This window comes from Anoplophora glabripennis, unplaced genomic scaffold (assembly GCF_000390285.2).
Source record: "Anoplophora glabripennis isolate ALB-LARVAE unplaced genomic scaffold, Agla_2.0 scaffold363, whole genome shotgun sequence".
NCBI lineage: Eukaryota > Metazoa > Arthropoda > Insecta > Coleoptera > Cerambycidae > Anoplophora > Anoplophora glabripennis.
Genome location: NW_019416470.1, coordinates 256,275 through 280,112, shown reverse-complemented (window position 1 = coordinate 280,112; position 23,838 = coordinate 256,275). Strand labels below are relative to the sequence as shown.

Sequence of the window (23,838 nt, the reverse complement as noted above, 5' to 3'; positions counted from 1 at the left end):
GAAAACATATTCTTTATAAAATAATTACTCCAGTTATTTTTAATACCCAACTTGGAATTCGTTTCTTTCATACAAGTAAAAACATAGAGAAATAATTTCCTCTGGAAAACATCACAGGAATTCAAGGCGGGTTTTTCATTAAAATGTAATGCAAACTATTTGCGCGTAATACTGTCTGTTGTCTTGTTCATTAAAGTGCTCCCCCTTCACGGCCTTCATTACACGAAATTTCTGTTACAATTACGCTCGTTTTAAACGTCATTATTATTATTATACGAATTTCGTTCCAGACAAGTTCTTGTTTTTCAAATTAACCTAATTGCAAACATCGGCTGCAGATGCTACGCTGTTCTTGCGATACTCTGCAGTAATGAGCAAAAAGCACATGTGAACTACATTTATTAATTAGCGGTTTTGTCGTTGCGATCCGGAATTGGCTGGAAATGCAGCTTGAGTGTTCCGTCAGAAATAGCTCTCTCGTCAAGGAACTTAGAAATTTGATTAAATTGTGACACTTCCATTATCGGTAGGTAGATAGAGACGAACAATTCCATTAGTTTCTTTCTTTCTTTCTTTCTTTCATAATTTCAATGCACAAATAACATACTTTCCTCCATTCTAACGCAGATTTTGTGTAAAATGAACTTTGAAGCTCAAATAACTTATTGATGTAAAAAAAATTGTAAATTACGATGCCGCTTGTTCAAAAGCGGCAGATTACAAATTTCTTTACAACAAAAAGTACCTAATTTGAGTTTCAAGCTAACTCCATTTTATAGAAAATCTCCGTTACAATGGAGGAAAGTCTGTTATTTGTGCATTAATTCATATTTAGAAAAACTATGTAATAAAATCTATAAAAATATATTGCTGGTTGCCTATTTGCTATAGGGCCGTCTTAATCCAGAAGAATTTTTATTCATTCATTTACCATTGCCATCTATGTCCTAAGTTCAACATAAATATTGTACAGTCCGTACGATATTTGTTGAGAAGGAATTCCAAGAAGACCTCCGCGCTACTTTCTTAGAATTAATCGCATTCGGTGGAAAGACATTGGCGGATAATTTCAAGGCACGCCCCTGCTGCGGTAAATTGTTACAGTAGTCCGATAGCAGAACTTTATTGGCTTATTTTCTTGGAATTCTATCAACAAGTATTGTACTCCAACTGCTTTAGATGACTTAACTTTAATTTGAATACAGCTCTCCTATATCCTGAAAAGGTAGAAATGAAAGCATTTTACATGTCACCGGCTGGATTTTGGAGAGAAATGGAAGGGCCAACAAAATTGTCAAATGTGCCATGAAAACAATGAAGTTGTAAAGGTAAATGCTATATAAAGTACCGAATACAGTATTATCATGTTACGTAACAGCAAGTAACAAGTCAACAATGTGTTTTTTAGCTTTTAGCTGCTTTTAAGCTTCTACATGAAATTTAATATGAAATCTACAAAAAAATCGGATGAATTGGATAAGTATATTTTTTTTGTCGATTTCCCAACGAAAAATTTTATGTAAAAGCATAAACAAATTGTTGGTATGTCAGGGCTATCAGATAACATAATATTTATCTCTATAATGATTTGATAGTTTTAATGTCCCATTTGAAAATTTTCTTGGAGAGTCGAAATTAATATTTTGCATATTTTTTCTGAAACTTGTTTACGAAAATTAAGTTGTATACATCGTATTAAAAACATATACTATTTTACTTTATAAAAAATAAAATCATTGACAATGGTTGTCAGGATGTTAAAAAAAATGAGAGGAACTGTCATTTTAAAATTTTTCTAGTTACCTATTAGCGCCAATCTTTTGTTTATTAAAGTCGGACCAAAACACCACGGTGCGGTGTCTTAAAAAATATATACATAGTATATTCAGTCATAATGTCATTAATTTTAAGAGAAGATAGGGGAAAATGAGTAGATGAATATTGAATACGCGATTAAAAAAAAAAATTAAAATACATATTTACGAAGGTTTGTCGAGAATGAATCTTGATCTACTGTATTCGGTCACTAATCTAGCTTTTACTGTGTTTTTAATAGTGAACGACAAAAACAGATCTTTTTACTTAGATACATACAGGTATTTCTTACATTTTAAATATTAACAATTATTATTTATTTATTAATAAAAACAAATGTATAAGGATAATAATTGTTTTCGAATGTTGTACATTTTCACTATGTTTTATAATTAAATATGAGTTTTTAGTATTACATATGTTCCATTAATTATTCAGTTTGTAGTACGTATATGTACTTATTGTGTGACTTATTGCTTTTCAAAGAGTAGTATGGTACCTACCTATGATGATTACGGCTAAAACAACAATCATCCGTCCACAGCACTTTGTTAATAAAGTTAGGAGCCTGTGCAGTTTGATTTTACAAAATTTAAGTCGACTGGAATCAACTGTTTCGCTTCAACCTTCGAACGCTATGTGGTGCGCCGGCGCGTTATCAGTCAGAAAATGTGATGCAAAGTTGGGCGCCGATTTAACGAGAGTACAGAAGGGGTGTAATTTGCTTACTTTTTAAAAGGTCGAGTAATTTTTTTTTCGAATTTCTATCTTTATTAGACCTTCCGAATACGTGATTAAAATAACTGACTGAATCACCCTGTAATAAATATCATGTACGAGACAGTATACATCATTTGAAAGAATATTTTTAAGTAAATTTCAATAGTTAAAAATATAACTAGTACTAAAAAAAATCTAATTGTAAGAACATTTTTTAAATTGATATTAAAATTGTCCAATTTTTAAGTATTTAGTATATAGGGTGGTAGGTATGTTTAAAAAATATGTTTATGTTACTGGAAAACTACAGGTTATAGAAAAATATCTGGTACGCCACTGTGTACCAAATGATATACATATAAAATAAAATATAAATAAATAAAACGTATAAAAAGCTCTCTACGAAAATCAAATATGATGACACACAAAACAGTTACAGAGCATCATAGAAAATAAAAAAAAAATAGGAAATGCCCCGAATACATGAATTAAGACTTCGAGATGCGGTTTTCGCTATTCAGCTTTTCTCTAAAAATCGAACGAAGTATGAGGAATCCCCTAAAATTGTTGAAATTGGTCCACCCCGTACATGCGTGTAACTTTTAGGCCTCTACATTTTTTTGTTGTGTTATAAAAATATGGGCAAGGATAGCGACTTCCTGTAACAATAATCCTTTTGATTTTCTGTTACATACGTACTTGGCATGCACGATGGCTTTACATAGCACATTTTTTAGGTCTATTACAGGTACGTTGGGTTGAAGCGGAAGTACACACGATTGAAATTCTTAAAGACAAGCATAAAACTTCAAGAGAAATGTGAGTAGTGCGTGTGTAATGCAGGGTTTCCGTAATGGTGATGTAACTAAAACCACCGGTATTTCTTTACTGTCATTGATATTACAAACCTGGTATGACGCTTGTATAAAGTTTGGCTGTAAAGGACTATGCGTCACAATGCTCGAAAGAAAGAAAAATAATTATAATATTTTATTTTTAACAAATTGTAATCTAATTTTTGATGAAAAGTACTGATGGCACATGTTCTTCTTAATTATTGGTCTAACAATTAACTGAAATAAATAAATCAGTTGTTCGTAAAACAATATGTCTGAAAAGAAATGAAGGTGGAAACTTTTGTTAACACATCCCGTATGTTAAAATATGGAAACTGAAAATGTTTCTTCTTCAATTTCTTAAATACTTTTTAAGATATTAAGCTGAATTGTATAATTCTTATGAAAAATTGTTTAGTTTTTCGTGCGTTTTCTAATTTCCTTTCACCCAGAAACGTCCTGTATGTAATTTCGCGTATCCCTATAACTGGCGACTCCACCAAAAATTTAAATCGATCACCCAAACGAATACATATTTTTCCCAATTGAACATGCCCCTATGTATGTGTATATAGGTCTGTTCCAACAAGAGTCAGGGATTGGTTCCAAACCGTCAGAAATGTGCATCCAACTAATTCTTGCGATATATTCACTGAAGACACATGTAGAACTTAGCTGGCCAATCATTTCAAACGGTTCGGAACCAATCCCTGACTCTTGTTGGAACAGACCTTATGATTAATATGTGAATATGACGAATATGTAAAGGCCATTAATATGGTCTTATTTCCTATTTTCTTCAAGCCATTTATTTGATGTTCTCATAAATTGACAGAATCATTATTCATACTTAATGAATATCCTATCATTAGTGTCAAAATGTAATAAGATCTTATTGATAATAGTTGGATTGATATATTAACTATAATAAATGATGGTATTGGATTTGGTGTCAATCGGATATAATGTGTATACTGTAACAAGTTATTTAAAATTATTTCACACTTACAAATGTATCTATTCTTGCGCAATTTTTTAATTAAAATAACTAATTAAGTAATGTGGCTATTAAAATTATGCAGGGTGTTAATATAAGTTTTGCCAAACTTTAATGGTCTTTTCAATCAAGTTTTGGCCTATATTTGATAGGACGCTTCCCTACGGAGATACAGGGTGTTAAAAGTTTCAAATATTTATATTATTTTTGTAACTTCACTGGCATAAAAGATTGCGTGATAAAATTTGGGGGATGACATTTCTTTAGTAGGGTCCATATAACTTATTCCAAAATACACTCCTTGCTTGCTATTTACCATTTTATATTGATTGCGAAATGTGTAAAATAAAAACAATACCTAATATTTTTAAGAGATTTAAATTATTTTAAAAACCACTGGCGTACGTTTTTTTTTTTCAAAAAAGTCCCCTACTGTAATAACTACGCCACTGGAGTGTATTTTGGAATAAGTTATCCATGAACAAATAGTCCCTACTAAATGCCATCCCCCAAATTTTATCACTAAAAATTTTTTTGCCAGTGAAGTTACAAGAAAAATCATATAAATATTTGAAACTTTTAACACCCTGTAAGGAAGCGTCTTATTATTTTTATAGGGCAAAAGTTGATTATTTTCATCGGTAGAATACGTTATTAAAGTTTGGCAAAACTTATTAGGTCTGTTCCAACAAGAGTCAGGGATTGGTTCCCAACCTTTCGAAATGTTTGGCCAGCTAAATTATAAATGTGTCTCAGTAAATATATCGCAAGAATTAGTTGGATGCACATTTCTGACGGTTTGGAACCAATCCCTGACTCTTGTTGGAACAGACCTATTATTAACGTCCTGTATTTGACAAAGCCGTTTTTATAGAAAAAATTGCACAGAAAGGATATTAATATTACTAATGCTAGTTTTTTTACGTTTTATTTAAGTGACATGTATGTACAGTAGTTACACACCATTATCTTTAATCAAAACAAATAAATTTCGCATTTATTTCACAACGCGTCTTCAAAAGATTGTGATAACTGATAATAAAATATCATTTATTTAATAATTCCTTTGAATGGGGTTTACTATACAGTTGAAAAATACCGATTGTTCTTTATATTGTGTCAAGTGCATGAAATAGGTATGTACAATAAACCAAAGATAAAATATACGCCAGACGACATACACAGCTGACTTACTCATATCCAGTTAAGTTTCCACCGGCTCCCGGTTACATGGGTTTGAAACTTGTGGATACGTAAACTTGCCGTAAAAAATTACATTGTTTAAGCCTTTTTCAACAGTTTCGCGTTGCTTATACAAGATATTTAATTATATCCAACCTTGAGAAGTTTACTAACACCAACCCTTTTGAAATTAATAATTACAGTGCAGAACCTCATGGTCGTGTAGAACGTTGATTACTGAGTTGTTTTTTTATTTCCGTAGTAATTAAGATCGTGATATTTATGCGGTTCGCTGAAAAAATAGAACAATAACATTCCTTTCGCAATTTACATGAATGAAAAGTATCAGTAACTGGTTCTTTTTATAACAAATTTGTGACGTGTATGTTATTACTTTATAATGTAATTTTACTCTCGTAATAAAAATTGTTGACTTTATAATAATATATTTAATAACATCCACAATAATTGTATTTCATGGTTGTGTGTGTTAATTAGTTTTAAACGAGAGTGAATCACACCAAGCGCGAAGTTTTAAGTATTTTGCTTTTATGGAGAGAAAAAAAGTGCAGTATGAATAAAACATGAACGCAGTATGATGTCATTTCTGATTTCGTATGTGATAGCTGATACTGTTATAGAATATAACTTATTTACATATAATAACTGATATCGTTTTGTTATTGTAATTATTCTAATTAAGGAAGTGATCTAAGTAGCTTATGAATTTAAAGTTTTGTTTTTAATAGGTATCTAGTAGTCAAAATATCAGTCGTAAATAACAAGAATTTTATAATTGTACAGGTTTTGTCAAATTTGAGGCATAAGTACGAGATTATTTTTCATTTAATTGTAAGACATCTACACATTTTTCAGATATAATCGTATTTCCTTAGAAAAATTACAGAATTGGTCAGTTCAGAGAACTTATTCAATTATGCTTCAGAAAGTCTAAAATTATTTTCAGAGAATATTATTATTTGTAATTCAGAAAGCATTAATTAAGACATAGTCTTTCCGATCTCAATTCAAGAACATTGAAATATTTGAGAAACTTTATTTAGCCATATCCACATACAGGTGTGGTCGAACTAAACGTGCAGGTGGTAGAAATTTATACGACCAGTTGAAGAAGCTTGCTCAGTTGCACTGAGCGACTGGGCAATAAATCTCAGTTGTTGATAAGTGGCTGACAAATTGCCTAGCAGTGCAGTGGGGTAATGCGAAATTTGGTGTGATTTGGGTAATTTTAATTTATTATATGCATCTTCTATTAATCATTCATATAACAATTGCGAACGGGAGAAATAAGAGGCATATTTTGTTTGCTAATATTATTGCAACATGGTATTTTGAAGACCTTTTGAAACGGAACAAAATGAAATTTACCATCAATATAGTAAAATTGTTTTATGGCATAAATAATTAAAAAGTGTTGTTGGTCAAATGAACATATAAAATAGAAATTTTCTACACATTATATCCAAATTATTATAATTTTTTACCTTTAGCCGAAAACTTTTTAGGGACGCCTATGAAACTCATTAAATTTTATTGTTAGGCGTTTTTATACGTGTTCAACTGACTTCGGAAAGACTTTACCTATTAATTATTATTAGTGTCTGGCTTGTATGAAGCCATAATAATGAAATAAAATGTTGGATATCATCATATAATATGACTTGATTTTTTTAAATATACCGGGTGTCCCATTTTAAAATACGCACATGAATGTCTCGTCAAGGAAGCCTCCAATCCGAAAATAACCCTTACGTTGGATTCGGAGGGGACATCGGATGGTGACCTTCAATTTGACCTTGGCATTGACCTTCGAGGTCTTTTGAAGGTCAAATAAATTTTTTTTAATAGGTACCTCTATTTTTGATACCGGATTCGGAAAGAGCACAAAATTTTACGTTTACAATATAATATAAAAATACAAAACTTTAACTAAAACTCGCAAATGGGAATTATTTCGTAAATTTTAATTTCGAGTGTCAATTTTCTGAGAGTAAAAATAAAAGTAGTTTACTCTGAAGATTATTTCGTATTTTTAAATATTCTAGACACCTCGTACATGAAATTTTAACTTTCTCAATTACAACCTCATTTTAAAAACAAGCAAGACATTTTATCAAGTGTGCTTTTTTCCGTAAAATGTAAAATAAAAAAGTGTTTCTTTGTTAACGTTGTAGTATAACAACCCTGGGATCGAAAAAATAAACGTAGTTGTGGAAAAAATATGTGATCGTCATAAGGAATACCTACGTTGTGTGTATCTATTTTTTTTTATTGACCGGAAGGCGCTGGCTACTAACTTTTTTTGAGGGGATGTATGGTTTAATTTTATAAAACAAAGACAAAGTAAATACACCTAACTTTATTATTTACATACAGTCTTCAAATTAAACATGTGACAATTAGAAAGAACAACAAAAACATTAACAACCATTTAACATAGAATGAGAGTGCCAGGCTCACCTAGAGCTCCTGTGGGGAAAGAGCATGGCAGAGAAACCGACGATCTTTGCTCTTACCACCCAAATATAAATACAAAACAACCACTAACCAAAGGCCTGAATTAAGATCCTTTGCTAATGACAAATAAGACCTGCCTCATTTAATGTGTCACTAAATGTCATCTGTTACCTCATATTAGTCAGACACACTTCCAAGTAAAACTGAAGAGGTTTGGTGTTAGTTAGCCGGCTGGGCCGGAAGGTACTGGAGTTCCATACGGGAGGCAATCGAGTTTAATCCAGATTCGTTCCGCACGGGCGAAAATGTTAGTAAATTCAACAAGGCTCGTATAGACGTATGACATAAAGTTAGCACAAGAAATAAAAAAAAAACGTGTCATGGTAAAACAAGTTAAATGTGAAATAAAGAAGTCGTTATTGCAATATCTGGGCAGTCACGACAATATACATATTTTAACATGTAATAAATAATGAGCAATCTATAATAATAATTGTAACAATTTTATATTAGAAAAATATACGCCCCTGAGCGTAAGACAATGAAGGCTAGACATATACAGAATTATTATCATGAAACATCTATATTTTACGAACAACATAATTATGACAAAAACAAGTTAGATGTGAAACAAAGGAGTCATTATTGTAATGTCTGGGCGCCCACACAATATATATATTTTAGCATGTAATAGACAATGAGCAATCGTTAATAATAATTATAACAATTTTACCTTAGAAAAATATATTATGCTCTTGAACAAGCAATGGAAGCTAAACATACAAAGAATTATTATCATGAAACATCTATAACCATCACAATCATAAGATTACATAGAACAATTAACAACAAAGTACTTAAAGAATATTACCTGCTAACTAATACCGGTTAAACACTTAATTTTCCACTATTTTGTCACACTACCCGCCGATCGTCTTACTACCTATCTGCACACTGTTCTCACTTCAACTGCCTATCTTTAATTCTTTAGGCTTCCTTCCAGAATTGCCCCACCTAGGCGTTTTCTTTTTTTGCGCTTCCTTCTACCGACCGTTAATATTACTTTTTCATTATTATACAACACTCATGTAACAGGTGACGTCGAAGTTGATAAAATAAGTACGGTTTTGCACAACGTCTTGTTAGTTATTATAAATTGTTAAAAATATTCATATTAAATTACAAAAAATAATTAGAGAGTATATTTCTAAAGCAACCCTTATATTACAGATACACAAACTTGAATAGAACTCGCACGAACGTACTTTACAGTAAATCCCGCAAATGAATGTTGGCGCTATACGACTTCCACTCTTTAGATTTTCTGCTTTTCATCGCGAGAAGACTGCCTTGGGTGTCAGTTACCTCGTAATTTCCACATAAAATTTCCCAGTCCAACTGGAATAGTGCAGATAAATACATGTAACGGAATAGTTTCCGTTGCAGCTAAGCAATAGAGTACAATAACCCTGCATGTCCATTTCTAGATATATGGGACTTATCTAGTGTTGATGCAACAAAAAAATAACATCGTCACAATAGTTTATTAGGTAAACGTAAAGTAGATTATTGTTGTTATGTAGTGGTGTTTAGTTATTCTACCTAGGTATTTCTTATTAAAGAAATATCAAAACGGGAAAAAGTCAGTGGCGTACCATTTTTTTTTTATTAAAAAGTTGTGGCATTCTCGCACGAACGCAACTGGTGCAAGTAAAAATGTTCGTATCACCCCAAAAAATGCATATTTATCCCTTCAAAGCGACTTTCAAATTTCGAATATCGAAAATAAATTAAAGCTTTAAATTGAAACACTCTGTATCTCGGAAACTAAGCATATTTCGACCAACGTTTATATGAACTTTTTTTCACAAAATAACCGTCAACTACCCCCTAGAATATTTCGCACTTATTTACAAACACCCTGTATATCCACTGACAGTCTTATGTTTGATCGCTATTTATTTAAGTAAATGTTGATATACAGGGTGTCCCTAAAAGGTACAAGGCTCCAGCAAATATAGTACGAATGAAAAGTCGATTTTATTAAACTTGCCTTAGTCCAAAAATTCATAATAATGGAGCATAAATAACATTTTCTTTAATATCTTACGACTTCACGAGCTAATTTCGTGAAATTTCGTATCTGGGAGGTTTTTGGGATGAGAAATTCAAATTTTTCGACGTTGTATCCACAATCGACCATTAAGACGCATTTAAAATGCCAAAACTTTTTTGTGCCACGGTGTATTTCACTTTGGGCTGGAAAGATTTTTCCCCCCAACTTTTCTGCTTAATACACCTTGCTACTATCTCTAAAGCTAACCATTTTCAACAAAAAGCATTTATATTTAAAATTATTTAAAAATTATTTTTAGAAAATTTTTTTCGTATCAATATAATTTATTATTCATTAAACCCTTTAGCTCAAAGTCTTATTAAGAGAATCATGATTTTGAGAAACACATTTTACTTGCAGCTCTAAATGTATTGTTGTAATTTAATACCCATTTAAGGGTCTGTTATTAATGCGGAGGTGTTTACAAAACAAATAGGATTCGACAGAAATATAGCGAGTGTTCAAACATGGCAAAAATTAATAAACAGAATATCTATTTACTCTGTAATGCTGAAGATATTACTAGATGTCCTTAATTAACATTTAAATTGTATGCATGGTAGAGTCAACAAACAGTTTCTAATTATGTAGTTTACTTTTGTGTTACATGTAGATATACGGTATTTTAGAAAATGTAGGATTCAAATGGAGGTCAAAGTTTGTATTGATGCATTTTACTTTCATTTCAAAGTCGGATTTAACATGAGAATAAAGTAAATATTTTTTGAACTGTTGTCTTTCAAAAGTGTCCTTCAAGGATGTGTTCTATAGCCTCTGGAGTATGAGTTTCATAACACCACGAAGGCATATATTTTCATGTCAGAGAATGTCTTTAGTCAAACATCTTTCAAGTGTTTCTAGCAGGCACTGTTCATTGTTGTACTCTTTTTCTTGAACTTCTTGATGTGAGAAAGATGTTGCCATCATTGTATGAAATAATTTATGGATAATCTCTCAGCCATACTTTACAGTATCCTCGTTCCTTGCGAGTTTGAAACACTTAGGCTAGTCCTTTTATTCGTTACTAATTTGGTGCTGTCAGTCTGACATCAGATATTGAAATCCACTTAATTTATGTATAAATACGTCATCTAGTAGTGGAAATAAAGGAAATCATTATCATTGAGAACCACAGAAATTCGACACCAGTGCATATTTTATTCCTGTCATTTGTTTCTCGCGAATTAATTAGAAAATAAATATGTATACATTTTGTAAATGGAAAAACGATTTGACTAACTTCTTGCCTTCTTTCGTCTGATGAAAATTAAAATGTCTGAAAATTTTTCATTTTGTTATCTACATATCTCTTTTGCACCAGGATCCCCAATTATTTTAAATTCGTTATTAAGTCTTTGATAACGGTAATGTAAAGAAAAAACAATAACTGGAAAATAGTCCGTATAATAATGAATAATGTATTTTTTTTAGAAACGCCACTGAACTCAAAAGCATTGTTTTAATTGTAAGATCCAAAATATCCAGTGGTGTCGAATTTGTGGTGTATTGAGAGATATTCTAGAATTTTGTTTTCCAAATATCTGTAAAATTAAATGTTTTCGGACATTTCTTCATAGGTTTTTTTTTGTCTTATTTTGCCCACCCGAATCCAAATATTAATTTTGGTAAATTAATCCCGAAACACACGATGGTCTTTCCGTCGGTTTTTCCTTGAATTTCTGTTCATATAAGACGCATATTTCCTTATACACAGATGTAATTTCTATTTACATACAAGATGCAAACATTTATTTAAATTTATGGGATCTATCTCCATTTAAGTGTGATAAAACGTGCTCATAAAAGTTCAAAGCGTTGGTGTTATGGTTATAACATCATAGCAATTATCAAAGACGATTCGTGAATAAATTCAAATATTGACACGAAGAACGTGGAAAAAATTATTTCATGTCAATTGTTACCTAAAGAAATAATGTATTTTAGACCCTTGTAGTAAGTGTGTACATTCTCTTCTATGGAATGTAGAATAATATAAGCATAACATCAATTTTCCTCGACGCTCAACTTGGTTATGCCGCTTATTTTATCTTTTCGAGTTCTAGTTTCAGATAATCGACAAATTGAAAAACAAAAACATTATTGTCGCTGACAGCGTTTTCAAGGTAAGGCGAGGTGTGTTGTGTTTCGCTCGTACAAACAATGGCAGATAGGAACAGTAAAAACTATTGAGAGGGCAAAAGTAATCGCACTCAATATACAATAATTATTACACACCTAATTTGAGACACGTAATTATTTTGAGAGACCAAGTTTTTTTGAAATAATGGAATGATTTTATAATTATTATAATAATCTGTGAAGTAAAAATGATTAGATTTACCTTCAAACATATACTCGTATACTTCGCATGTATTGTGTTTGTTAGGAAAAAACCTATAATAACATTGGAATGTTTCAGTAAACAAAAATACATTGGAATAAGTACCTACTCTATCATAAATCACTACTTTTTATCACATACGCAATTTACATGTCTTAGATCTTAGATTAAAATGAATTACCGCCAAGTAGTAACAACACCGGCGTTTAATGTTTTTTATATTAATCCAATCTATTAATTTAATTGAACATGGCTGTTTCCTGGAGAACAGTGTTCTTTTTTTCATTAAACATCACTTGCCTTATTTGGAAAAACTTACGCGAACTAACAGAAATGATATGGTTTACTTCTTATATGGTTAACTGCTAATTTGAATACTGATGAGATAAATGATTCATTTGTATTTTTTCTGCAATTCTGTAAGGAAGTGGTGATTTACCATTTATAGATTGTTACATGATTGATGTTAATAATTCTTTACACACTTGTGTAACCAAAAGGTTCAATGCCACTATTTTTTCTTGCTTCTATTCAAATTCGACAAGGAACAATTTATATTCATATTTCACATTGGCAGATTTTTCCACCAACTTATTGTACTGTCTATATTAAATATAGTAAATCATTTCCATATTTGAACACCTTTTTTATTATAGATTTAATACAGCCGGCAAAAATTAGTAACTCAATTTTTTGCTATTATTATTATTCAAATCATATACTGAGTGGTTCTAAATTGCCTTCCGGAATTTTCAGGTCAGGTGGTATAGTCTTTCCGAAGTCAGTTGAACTTGTATAAAAACGTCTAGCAATAAAATTTAATGAGTTTCATAAGCGTCCCTAAAAAGGTTTTCTGCTAAAGGTAAAAAATAATATTAATTTGTATATAATGTGTAGAAAATTTCTATTATGTGTTCATTTGGCCAACAACATATTTTAATTATTTATGCCCTCAAACAATTTTATTATATTGATGGTAAATTTTGGTTATGACATCAAAAAACATTTACATTTTCATTAAAATATATTACTGCTCGTTAAGAACCAACGGGAAGGTAAGAACCTTGCCAGGAAATGTTGAAGTAAGTTTGTTCGGACTGCTAGGCAATTTGTCAACAACTGAAATTTATGACCCAGTTGCCCAGTGCGGCTGTGTTTGTGAGGCGTTTGCTCGCGCGCGCATTCTTCATTTGTTTGTATACATTTCTACCACCTGTACGTTTAGTTCGACCAGATCTGTATGTGGGTATGGCTAAATAAATATGGGAACAAGTTTTTCAAATATTTCAATGCTGAGTTGCCGTGTAGCGACCGAATCTGGTACATACTGCCTAGCTCCTTGGTCTTCAATTGAGATCGGAAAATCTATACTTCAAAATATAGAGGTACCTACATTTTTATATAAATTTTGTTCCGGAAGAACATACATACACAGGTGTTGCAGCATCTTAAAAATCCTTGGAGGTATTCATATTTCAAACATTTACGTAATTTTTGAAAAGTTCATATTTACATGCTGGTGTAAATTCAATTGGGGGTAATTTTAGGGGTAATGTAACGTATTCTTCAGGAAACTAATTTTAAAGAATTATGTTTTAAATCAAATAAAAAGTAGTTATAATTCGCTTTTAAAAATGCACTAAAACTCTTGGATCGCTACCACTGGACAACACCGGACAGAGGTTGTATCAGTGTTGCCAGTTGCTATCTTTTTAAACTAACTGTATGAAAGTAACCGAGTGGAATTGCTTTTATACGACTTTATGACGTGCTATTTTAAAGTCACCATATTTTTCTTATATCAATTTCGGAAGAACTGCCAAATTAAAAAAGTGATTTAAAAAATGCATACTTTTTGCACGATTCAAAAATATTAACTGATATTGGTAGGTGTGTAATGTAGTAGTTCAGTGTTACCAATGAAGTAAATACTATTAAAAATGTATAAAATTTGTTACTCAGTAACATCATCAGTCGAATCGGTGCTAAGCATCCATCCAGATTAATCCAAATCTGTATAAAACAACAACAAAATTAAACCGCAAATAATACGTACGAAATAAAATAAAACCTATTATGAAAGCGTTCTTTGTAGGGGATCGCTATTCGACCAGTTTCGACCAATAGTTTCGCAGCTACACGTACTTGATCATTGTTTACATGATTGATATTTGCAAGTTGAAAGGTAAAAAACAAACGACCAATGTTAATTCAGCGAAACACTCACCGCTTCATTTACTACAATTATATGTATGTATTTTAATTTTCAGTTTATTGGCTGATGAGAAGGTTTTTTAAATACGATTGGACCTATCATTTATGAAGAAACATGTACATTTATGTATAAATCAAAAAAGATGCATGACTAGCTCAAGTTTACACCCTGTATCAGGGTGCATTTGTAAAATTTCATCTATTCTTGGAAATATAAACGATTTGGAATAATTTCTGTAAGCGTAACGTAAAATACATTAATTTGATTGAAAAATTGGTTCGATGATTATCAAACTTACATTTTTATTCTTAGCGAAACTAAAATGTTTGTTTTTCTTTAAATGCAAAGTTTATTCATTGGGAATATTGAAAAACAAACGAAATTTTAAAATAATTGTGGTTACTGCTTATTTAAATTTCAAAATTATTTCTACTAAAAACCGGAGAGTAGCATAATTTTACATCACACATGTATCATGTGCCCTATTGTGATAAACAAATTTATATTTATTTCAGTACAATGCAGTACTAATTTTATGTTTCCGCAAAGCAAGTGCCACCTACGACAGCGAACATACATGTGGTTTAGTTTCGAGGATTTTCCACATACTACAGATATTTTACAGAGCTTCATCAAAATAGATTTCACAACGGAAACCAGATGTTACTTTATTTTCTAATCCTTCTTCACTTCAAAGTCGAGATACCAATTTGTCGTACATTAGGTACGTCTAATGATTTTAAGACGCTGAATTACAAATGCCTTGTAGTTTGTAGTTGTATACTTATCTCGATTTTTTCTGTTCCTAATAACGATGTTGTTAACTAGTTAGTGATGAATATATTTAAAGCGTCGAGGTGTGTATTAAAACGTGTACAATTTTCGTGTCACGCAGGCAGTTATCTCTACAATTTAAATTCTTAGGGGTTTTTCACAAGTTCGAAATTACAGATATTTACATTTAATAACGTAACATTTATTGCTTTGCTTCTTTGTTATAATTTCGCTCGTACAATCCCTTACAGATTATGGCTTTGATCTTGCCGAACTATAGTCGTAGAGAGACTTTAATATCGAAAGAAATGTTCGTTTTTACTTAGATTATTCAACCTGGGTGTTGTGCCTTGGCTGAAATGTGAGACTGTAATTTCTTGGTCGATGTTTAGTCGCTATATGTTCATTTTTGATTTACGTATAATAAAAGCTTTTATTATCTGACACACTATCGACTGAATGACAATAAATACAATAACTAAGCTAAAAGGTATTGTTAGTAAAACTACAAAGCCTTCGTATATTATTACCAGCCACGTTGCTAGTGATATTATTTGAAACAGTAATTTTATTTCCTTTACTTTGGCAATTAAATTTCGATAAAATTTTAAAAATTTAATCAAAATTACATTAAAATACAACGTTCACCGGCTGTGATTGGCGTAAGTTTTCACAAGATTCTATCCAACCAATCAGCGATCGCAGACGTAACGCTTTGTCGTTGTTCATTGTAAACGAATTGGTGACGATAAGATTCAGGGAATTCTCGTTACCAGTACCAACCCTGCAATGTTGGTTGTCTAAGCTCAGCTTGTAATAATTTATGCTTTCTATTTAACTAATATTAAATGGCTCGAACAAGTAGATCACTTAATTCTTAACACCATTAACTAATATTAATAATATTTAAATCAGTTCTGAAACTTTCGTTGTGCATTAATTAAAATGTTCATTCTGTAAAGCATCTCGTGCAATTTTAAATGCTTCATGTCCTGTGCATATCACAGAAAGCTTAATCAAACCCTATTTAAACTAACGATTAAAGCGGCTCCATCTCGGCGATATTAATTGTTTAATTTAACCGACATTAACCTAAATTTGTAGTTTACATTCATTTTCATGAAGTCATTAAAATATCTACTAAAATTACGCTTCATACCGACATGATTTATCACGCTTTTAAATTGTTTACAGCGATAAGGAACTTGATTTATGGACATAACTAATTTTAAATCTTACGGTTGTTAACAAAAAAATATATTTTTAACATGATATTTTTATATCATCTACTTTTATAATATAATGCGAAAGAAAGTAAGAAAGATGCAAGAAATAGTCCATTTCGGTTCATTATGTATAATAATTAAAATTTACGTTTTATTATTAACAAACAAAAGTTTAGCAACCTTTTTAATTGAAGTATAATGGCACACGTATACGTTTCTCAGTACACGTCGAAAAGTATTTTATTGTGTCTGGTTCCTATCCTATATTGATAAAATAGGATAACGTTGAATGAACCTATTTTTCATTCAACGGTGATAGTAAATACGAGTAAGTATATTAAAAGCAAAGTAAACATAAACAAACATAGATCTTTCTTCCGCTACACTAAGATGTAAGCCCCTTAAAACGGATTTAAAAACCTAATAAAAATCTAACATTAGAAAGAAGTAAATAAAAGATGTTTTGAGACACGGAGTTTCGTAAGGAACTTTAAATTATTATATTATTATATATTATTTAGTACCTACGTATTATATTAAATTTGTTTATTGTCAGACAGAAAATTAATATAATGATGTTTGTAATATTCCTTAATTTATTACTAAAATATATTGAATGTTGCGATGTGTTTTGCATGTTTTGACTTTATCTTGTTGCTGAAAATTAGTGTCCTAAATATTGAGTTAAAAATAAAATAACAATAGAAGATAAAAATCATTTTAAATCTTACATGCCTACGAAATTTATCTAATTGTAACAATCTAGTATGTTTATAACTTTTAAATTTATGTAGATATTAATTTCGATTGTTCTTATTTTCATTTAAATTCTTAGTCAGCTGTATCATCGAATTACGCAACAGTGGTATATATTTCGTTATACCTATGACCTGAGAATGAGGAAACAACTCATCCGTATACACAGCTCTTTCCTGTTGCCAATTATGCATAACGTATTGAAAATAAACTTGAAATTGTTTTACAGATTTCTCAGATGTCTTGTGGGATTCCTTGCGGACGTCTGTTCTCACAAATATATTTTTGCCACCCGCAAATTTACCTTAAAGATGTTAAAGGAAGCTTTATTTGCTCCATTATTGAATGTTTTAACTTTAAAAACTAATACAAGAATCGGACGTTGAAAAAACAAGAGACGAAGACAGTTTGATTCGTATCTTGTGCTAAAATGCGGATTTTCCCCTTTTATGTTCAAAGTGAAGTCACGAAATGTTTTATTGACCTGTTCTAAGAATTAAATAATTACTGTTACATTATATTATAAAGCCGTAAATAAAAAAAATAGGTTTTACCCAACCTGAAACCAACAGACAGGCAGATAATAGACTAGTTTTCATCATAGAAACGAAAAAAAATATGTTTTATTAAAAATTATTTATACAACTGTTTTGAAATATGTTTTTAATATTTGGAATTACTATTTCTCAATTTTTGTTTCAGGCCAAAGCAGTAGGAAGAGTATTATTTGAGCAGGTCTGCAAGCAACTACATCTGTTAGAAGCTGACTATTTTGGATTAGAATACTCAGATGTGAATGGAACTAAGGTAGGCACATTTGGGAATATATACGAGTATGTTAGCCCTCTTTCACATTGGCGATTCAGCCTTGCGACTTTGCAGCACTTCTGAGCTGCGAAAAACGCAAGTAACAATAATCAATAGCTTAAGGTTCACATTACATTGTCTATTAATAGGTTTGTTTCTACAGCAGTTGAAGACTGATTTGAAACTACCAGAGATATTCGACCATATATTCGCTGAAATTACGTGACAATTTAAGTGGTCGAGTATATCCGATAGTTTAAAAACGGTGTGAGACTGTTGTAGAAACAAACCTATTATTACTAGGCCATATTTTTCAAAGACTGGTAGCATTAGAACTACATAGTTTTGAATTGAATCTGTATTGATTTAATTTTATTTTTGGGTTGTGTCCCATTCGTAGAGATATCTTGTATTATAATTCTTGTAAAATATTTGTGCAACTGTTGAGAAACAGAACAAACCTGTAAAATCTGTATACAAAAGAATGACTGACTGACAATATCGAGCGCCTCCATAAAAGGTATGGTGACTTTTGCCGTTGCCGAGCGATTTCGCATATTCATTATTCTGTAAAGTAAATGTTATGCGTCGGCGAGTCGGTGATTTGAAGGACATAATGTTTAGAGGAATGATTACTGACCTTTTACAATTAATAAACTATTATTGTATAACAAAGTCTAGGTAAAAAAGTGACGTAAGCATAAACCTTAAACAGATTTCCATCATAACTAATAAATATTTTTAATTGGAACATAAATATGAATACTAATTATTAATTATTATTATTACAACAATTTGAAACATAATGGTTTTTAACGAATTTCATATAAAAATCAGATCAAATTTATTCTGACGGATTTATATCACTTAAAGAAATAACGAAAAGAAAAACTGACAGCTTACAGCAAACTGAAAAACGATGTAATCTGAAATATGAATACATAATAAATATATTTATCTGCTCCCACTATAGTAAATAGACTATTAATACATTGTTTTTAAGGAGGTAAGTGGATTTTACCGTAGAAGTGGAAGTTGCTATGGACAACGGGAGGTAATTTACCTCCGTAGGGGAAAAAACGCGAATTCGAGTTATAAAAGCATATTTTATGAACAAATAAATAGAAATATTTGATGAACATTACATTTTATTAATTATTGTGAATGAATCTTTATAGTAACTGTACAGTTAGTAACATTTATAAAATCTGGATAATTATTCCCCTCGCGTTTACTAATTGTCACATTTTTCTCAAAATAATTTGACCCTCCATTTCAGTCACCGGAGGCTTAATATTATCTGACTGATCCACAGCATGATGCGACATTTTTATTACTTAATCTGTCAGCAACATAACTTTCTGCAATTGTGGCTGATTTCCATAGATTTACTATATTAGACCTATGCTGATTTCCATCCACCATGTCTCTTGATTGCTAATACATCAACTTCTGTAGTAACGTTGTTGATGTTCTTTGGAATAAATACCCTNTTTTTTTTCATTAACGTAGAAAAAATATTGTATGCAACTCGTGCAAAAAGTGTTTATTGCACTCGACGTGTTGTCAAACTCGGCCTAACGGCCTCGTTGGACAAATTCACGTCGCGTGCAATAAACACTTACTTTTTGCACTTGTTGCATAAATAACTATTATCTGCTCCCACTATAGTAAATAGACTATTAATATATTGTTTTTAAGGAGGTAAGTGGATTTTACCGTAGAAGTGGAAATTGTTATCGACAACGGGAGGTAACTTACCTCCCTAGGGAAAAACGCGATTTCGAGTTATAAAAGCATATTTTATGAACAAATAAATAGAAATATTTGATGAACTTTACTTTTTATTAATTATTGTGAATGAATCTTTATAGTAATTGTACAGTTAGTAACATTTATAAAATCTGGATAATTATTCCCCTCGCGTTTACTAATTGTCACATTTTTCTCAAAATGATTTGACCGCTCCATTTCAGTCACCGAGGCTCAATATTATCTGACTGATCCACAGCATGATGCGACATTTTTATTACTTAAACTGTCAGCAACATAACTTTCTGCAATTGTGGCTGATTTCCATAGATTTACTATATTAGACCTATGCTGATTTCCATCCACCATGTCTCTTGATTGCTAATACATCAACTTCTGTAGTAACGTTGTTGATGTTCTTTGGAATGAATACCCTGTATATGTTTCGGGATGTTCTAGTTTCAAAAACTGTGCAAAAAGCGTGAAATTTCAGTTTTAATTTTCAATCTATATATTTCTTGAGAATTTCTAGGTGAGAAACAGAACCCAGACAAGAAGTAATAATTGTAAACGTATGTAACATACCATTTTTAGAGTCTGGAATAATAACAATAAGACCGTCACTATCTTCATTAACAAATTGACTTGTTCTCTTGTAAAAAACCGAGGTAAAAACGTTTGACTTTTTAGGTGCATAGCCGTCATTTTTACGTTTCAAAAATGTTCTCAGCTTGGGATATTTTGATATATCCATGTTCTCTTCTTCTCTATAAAAATAGTTGACTTAATCATTGATTATTCACTCCACAAACTTACCGGTGACTTTAAAGTTCTGACTTCTCCTTAAAATATGCTAGCAGTAACATTTCAGTAACACCGGTATTTTTGTTCTGGCACCATTCTTTGAAATTACTATATGCTCGCCCGTAGCGGACTTTCGACTTCTCGGAAATAAAAATTTGAAAATCACTCGTTTAGTAATAATTCAAAACTAGCAAAATTGCAACTTTTATGTAGCTTTGTTTATAAATACCTTAGAAACGACAAAATTGAATTGATTAAGAAATGTCAAAAAATAAAACCTAGGTATTCTTTATTTCATGAACCATAAAGAACTGTGGGAGCAGATAAAATGTTATACAGCACGCAGCAGTTAAGTATAATTTACCAGTCTCGGACTCTATTGCCAGCCCTCGCTCCGCTCGGGCGCAAAATCGTCCTCGACTGGTAAATAATTCTTGCCTCATTTATGGTGTAAATAACTATTAAGTATTCTTAATATTTCAGCACCTTGGCTTTTCGCGCGTTTATTTAATTTTTTTAATTCTTTTTTTCACTGGTGGAAAATATCTAAAAGTGAATTCGTATCTTCGATATCTGAATATCCTTAATTTCTGGAAAAGTTGCATGTCTATGTTGTCTATGCTATAAAACTAATCTTTTAACATCTATATATTAACCAGCGGGGGAATAACAAGGTTAAATAAAAAATTATGAATGGTGGTTTGTACAATTTTTTTTATTGTTCGAAATGTTAATTCTCTATTTAAATTTTCAAATTGATCTATTAAAAATCAAGAAATTTCGAATAAGGACAAATTGTTTCTGTCCTAAACTCAAATTTAATACTTGCTGGTACCTACGTTCTACTGTACTATCATTTTCTGTTATTTCATAACGTCTTCAATAAATTTCAGAACCATTTGACCTTTTGTTAAATGGTGGGTGGAGGTCACTTCGAGTATTTAATTAAATAAATTTTATTTCGATATATGTGGTTTTGTTGACGAACAAATTATGAAATTCCCTGAAACCGCAGTTTTTAATTTATTGACTTAATACACCGATTTGAAAGATTGTTTTACCATTGTGTAGAGAGTAAAAAGATTTACTGCCATTTAAAATTTTTTGTTTAAGTACTTCTACTTCACCACTTGCCGAGACACAGAAATGCGAAATATGTTATGAGATTGGTTTTTAAAAATAAAAACAATTATTTTATAATAAATAACCAGGACACTCCTCCAGAATTTTTAAAGCATGATTTAAACAATTTTTGGAAAATGAAATAAAAAAGGAAATTACTTGTTTTTTTTTTCTGTGAGAATGTGATAAAATTTTTATCAATAATTAACTGTTTTTCTTCTATTTTAGTATTGGCTAGACCTTCAAAAACCGATATCCCGCCAACTGGGACTTTCTCTAGTCGACCCTCTACTCTATTTCTGTGTCAAATTTTACACACCCGATCCTGGACAACTAGAAGAGGAATACACCCGCTACCTATTCTGTCTTCAAGTTAAAAGAGATTTGTCGCAGGGTCTGATGCAGTGCAATGAGAACACTGCCGCGCTTATGGCCAGCTATATCGTACAAGCCGAATGTGGAGATTATGTAGCTGAAGACTATCCTGATCACACTTATCTCTCCAGCTATAAGTTCGTACCTCAGCAGGACCAAGAGATGGAGAGGAAGATTATGGAGAATCACAAGAAACATGCGTGAGTTACTTTTTACTTCTATATTTTTTTATATATAACTGTTTTGCAAATCATTGACGAATTGTTGTTATTTCTCTTGATGTAAAAAATCTGGTTATATTACGTGACATAAATTAAACATTTTTAGAGTTAAAATGTTTCTGGAGAGTTAATACTTTTTTAATTAATAAGGGAAAATAAAGTCTCTTGTATAAACTTTTTACTCTATTATTTGTGTGAATCTATTTTTATCTGTTTAATCATTGCATAAGTATTGTACATTGTCTGGAATTTACTACACAGTCAAAAGTAAATATAAATAAAGTCTTTTATTACACGTACTTTATTTACACAAAATCGGGATATCTGATTTAATTGCCCTCGTTAAAAGTTCATGAAAAAAGAAAAAAGAAAACACTTCATGAAATTCTAAACTTCAAATAAGTATGGCGTCTGTTTTTAATTACACAGGGTGTTCTCTAAGCCTATGTCATAACTTCAGTAAATTTGATTTTTTTTTTTTTTTTCCTTTTTTTTTTTTGGATAATTGATAGTTCAAAATTAACAATGGGCAATTTTTAGAACAAATTTCATATACTTCCGATTATAAATTATTTGTGTATGGTTTTGTTCAAAGTTGGTATTTATAAATAGATAGGCACCTGTAAAAATGTATGAGTTTTTTACATAAACTTAAATTTTTTATTTTATTTTTAGTATCGAGTTGGCTTCTTAATTCTCTCAATTTTTTTGTTACTATCTTCACTTAATTGGAAAATATACCATCTTACACGGTAATAATGTCTACCATTAAAAATTGACATTACAAATATAACATGCTCTCCTGACTTCGGCTGATGTAGAATGCAGTTTGTGAATACTAGTTGAAAATTTAATATTTTTTTTTCAGTACAAGATCCACAAATGCTTAGTTTTCAGTATACAAGGTGTTAAAGTTTTTAATTTTTTTGAATTTTTAGGAATAATTTCCAAACAGATTTGAATGTTGTCATAAAACTTGGGGTACGGGGGTTTTTTAGGATGCTGAATTTAAATATGTGTCATTGCTTTTGACGTTGCTTGGGTGCCACCTATAAGAGTACGCTTGAATTAAATTGACCCAAACTTTTTTGCTACCCAGTAAATTGACGTTTCGTATTAGTGTGTTTATTCCAATATCAATTTTAAGCAGAAAAGGTATACTTGGTCGAAATCTCTTAGACCAACCATTTCCGAGATATTAACTGATGAAGAGTTAAATGTACACCATATTTTCTTTATTTTCACCATCTAATCAGTAATGCAATGACCTTGAATTTTAGATCTCTACATTTTTAACTAAC

The 23,838-nt window shown here is 31.0% G+C and overlaps 1 protein-coding gene across 4 annotated transcripts in view; it reads left to right on the top strand.

The window, feature by feature from the left end:
• LOC108912056 (FERM, ARHGEF and pleckstrin domain-containing protein 1) overlaps nt 1–23,838 on the top strand; it is a 105,972-nt gene that overhangs the window by 52,482 nt on the left and 29,652 nt on the right. For all 4 annotated transcript variants that reach the window (XM_018717215.2, XM_018717214.2, XM_023454625.1 and 1 more), the window contains exons 3-4: nt 18,159–18,263; nt 22,170–22,516. In XM_018717215.2, the coding sequence (XP_018572731.1) occupies nt 18,159–18,263; nt 22,170–22,516 (452 nt within the window). The remainder of the gene's footprint in view (nt 1–18,158; nt 18,264–22,169; nt 22,517–23,838) is intronic.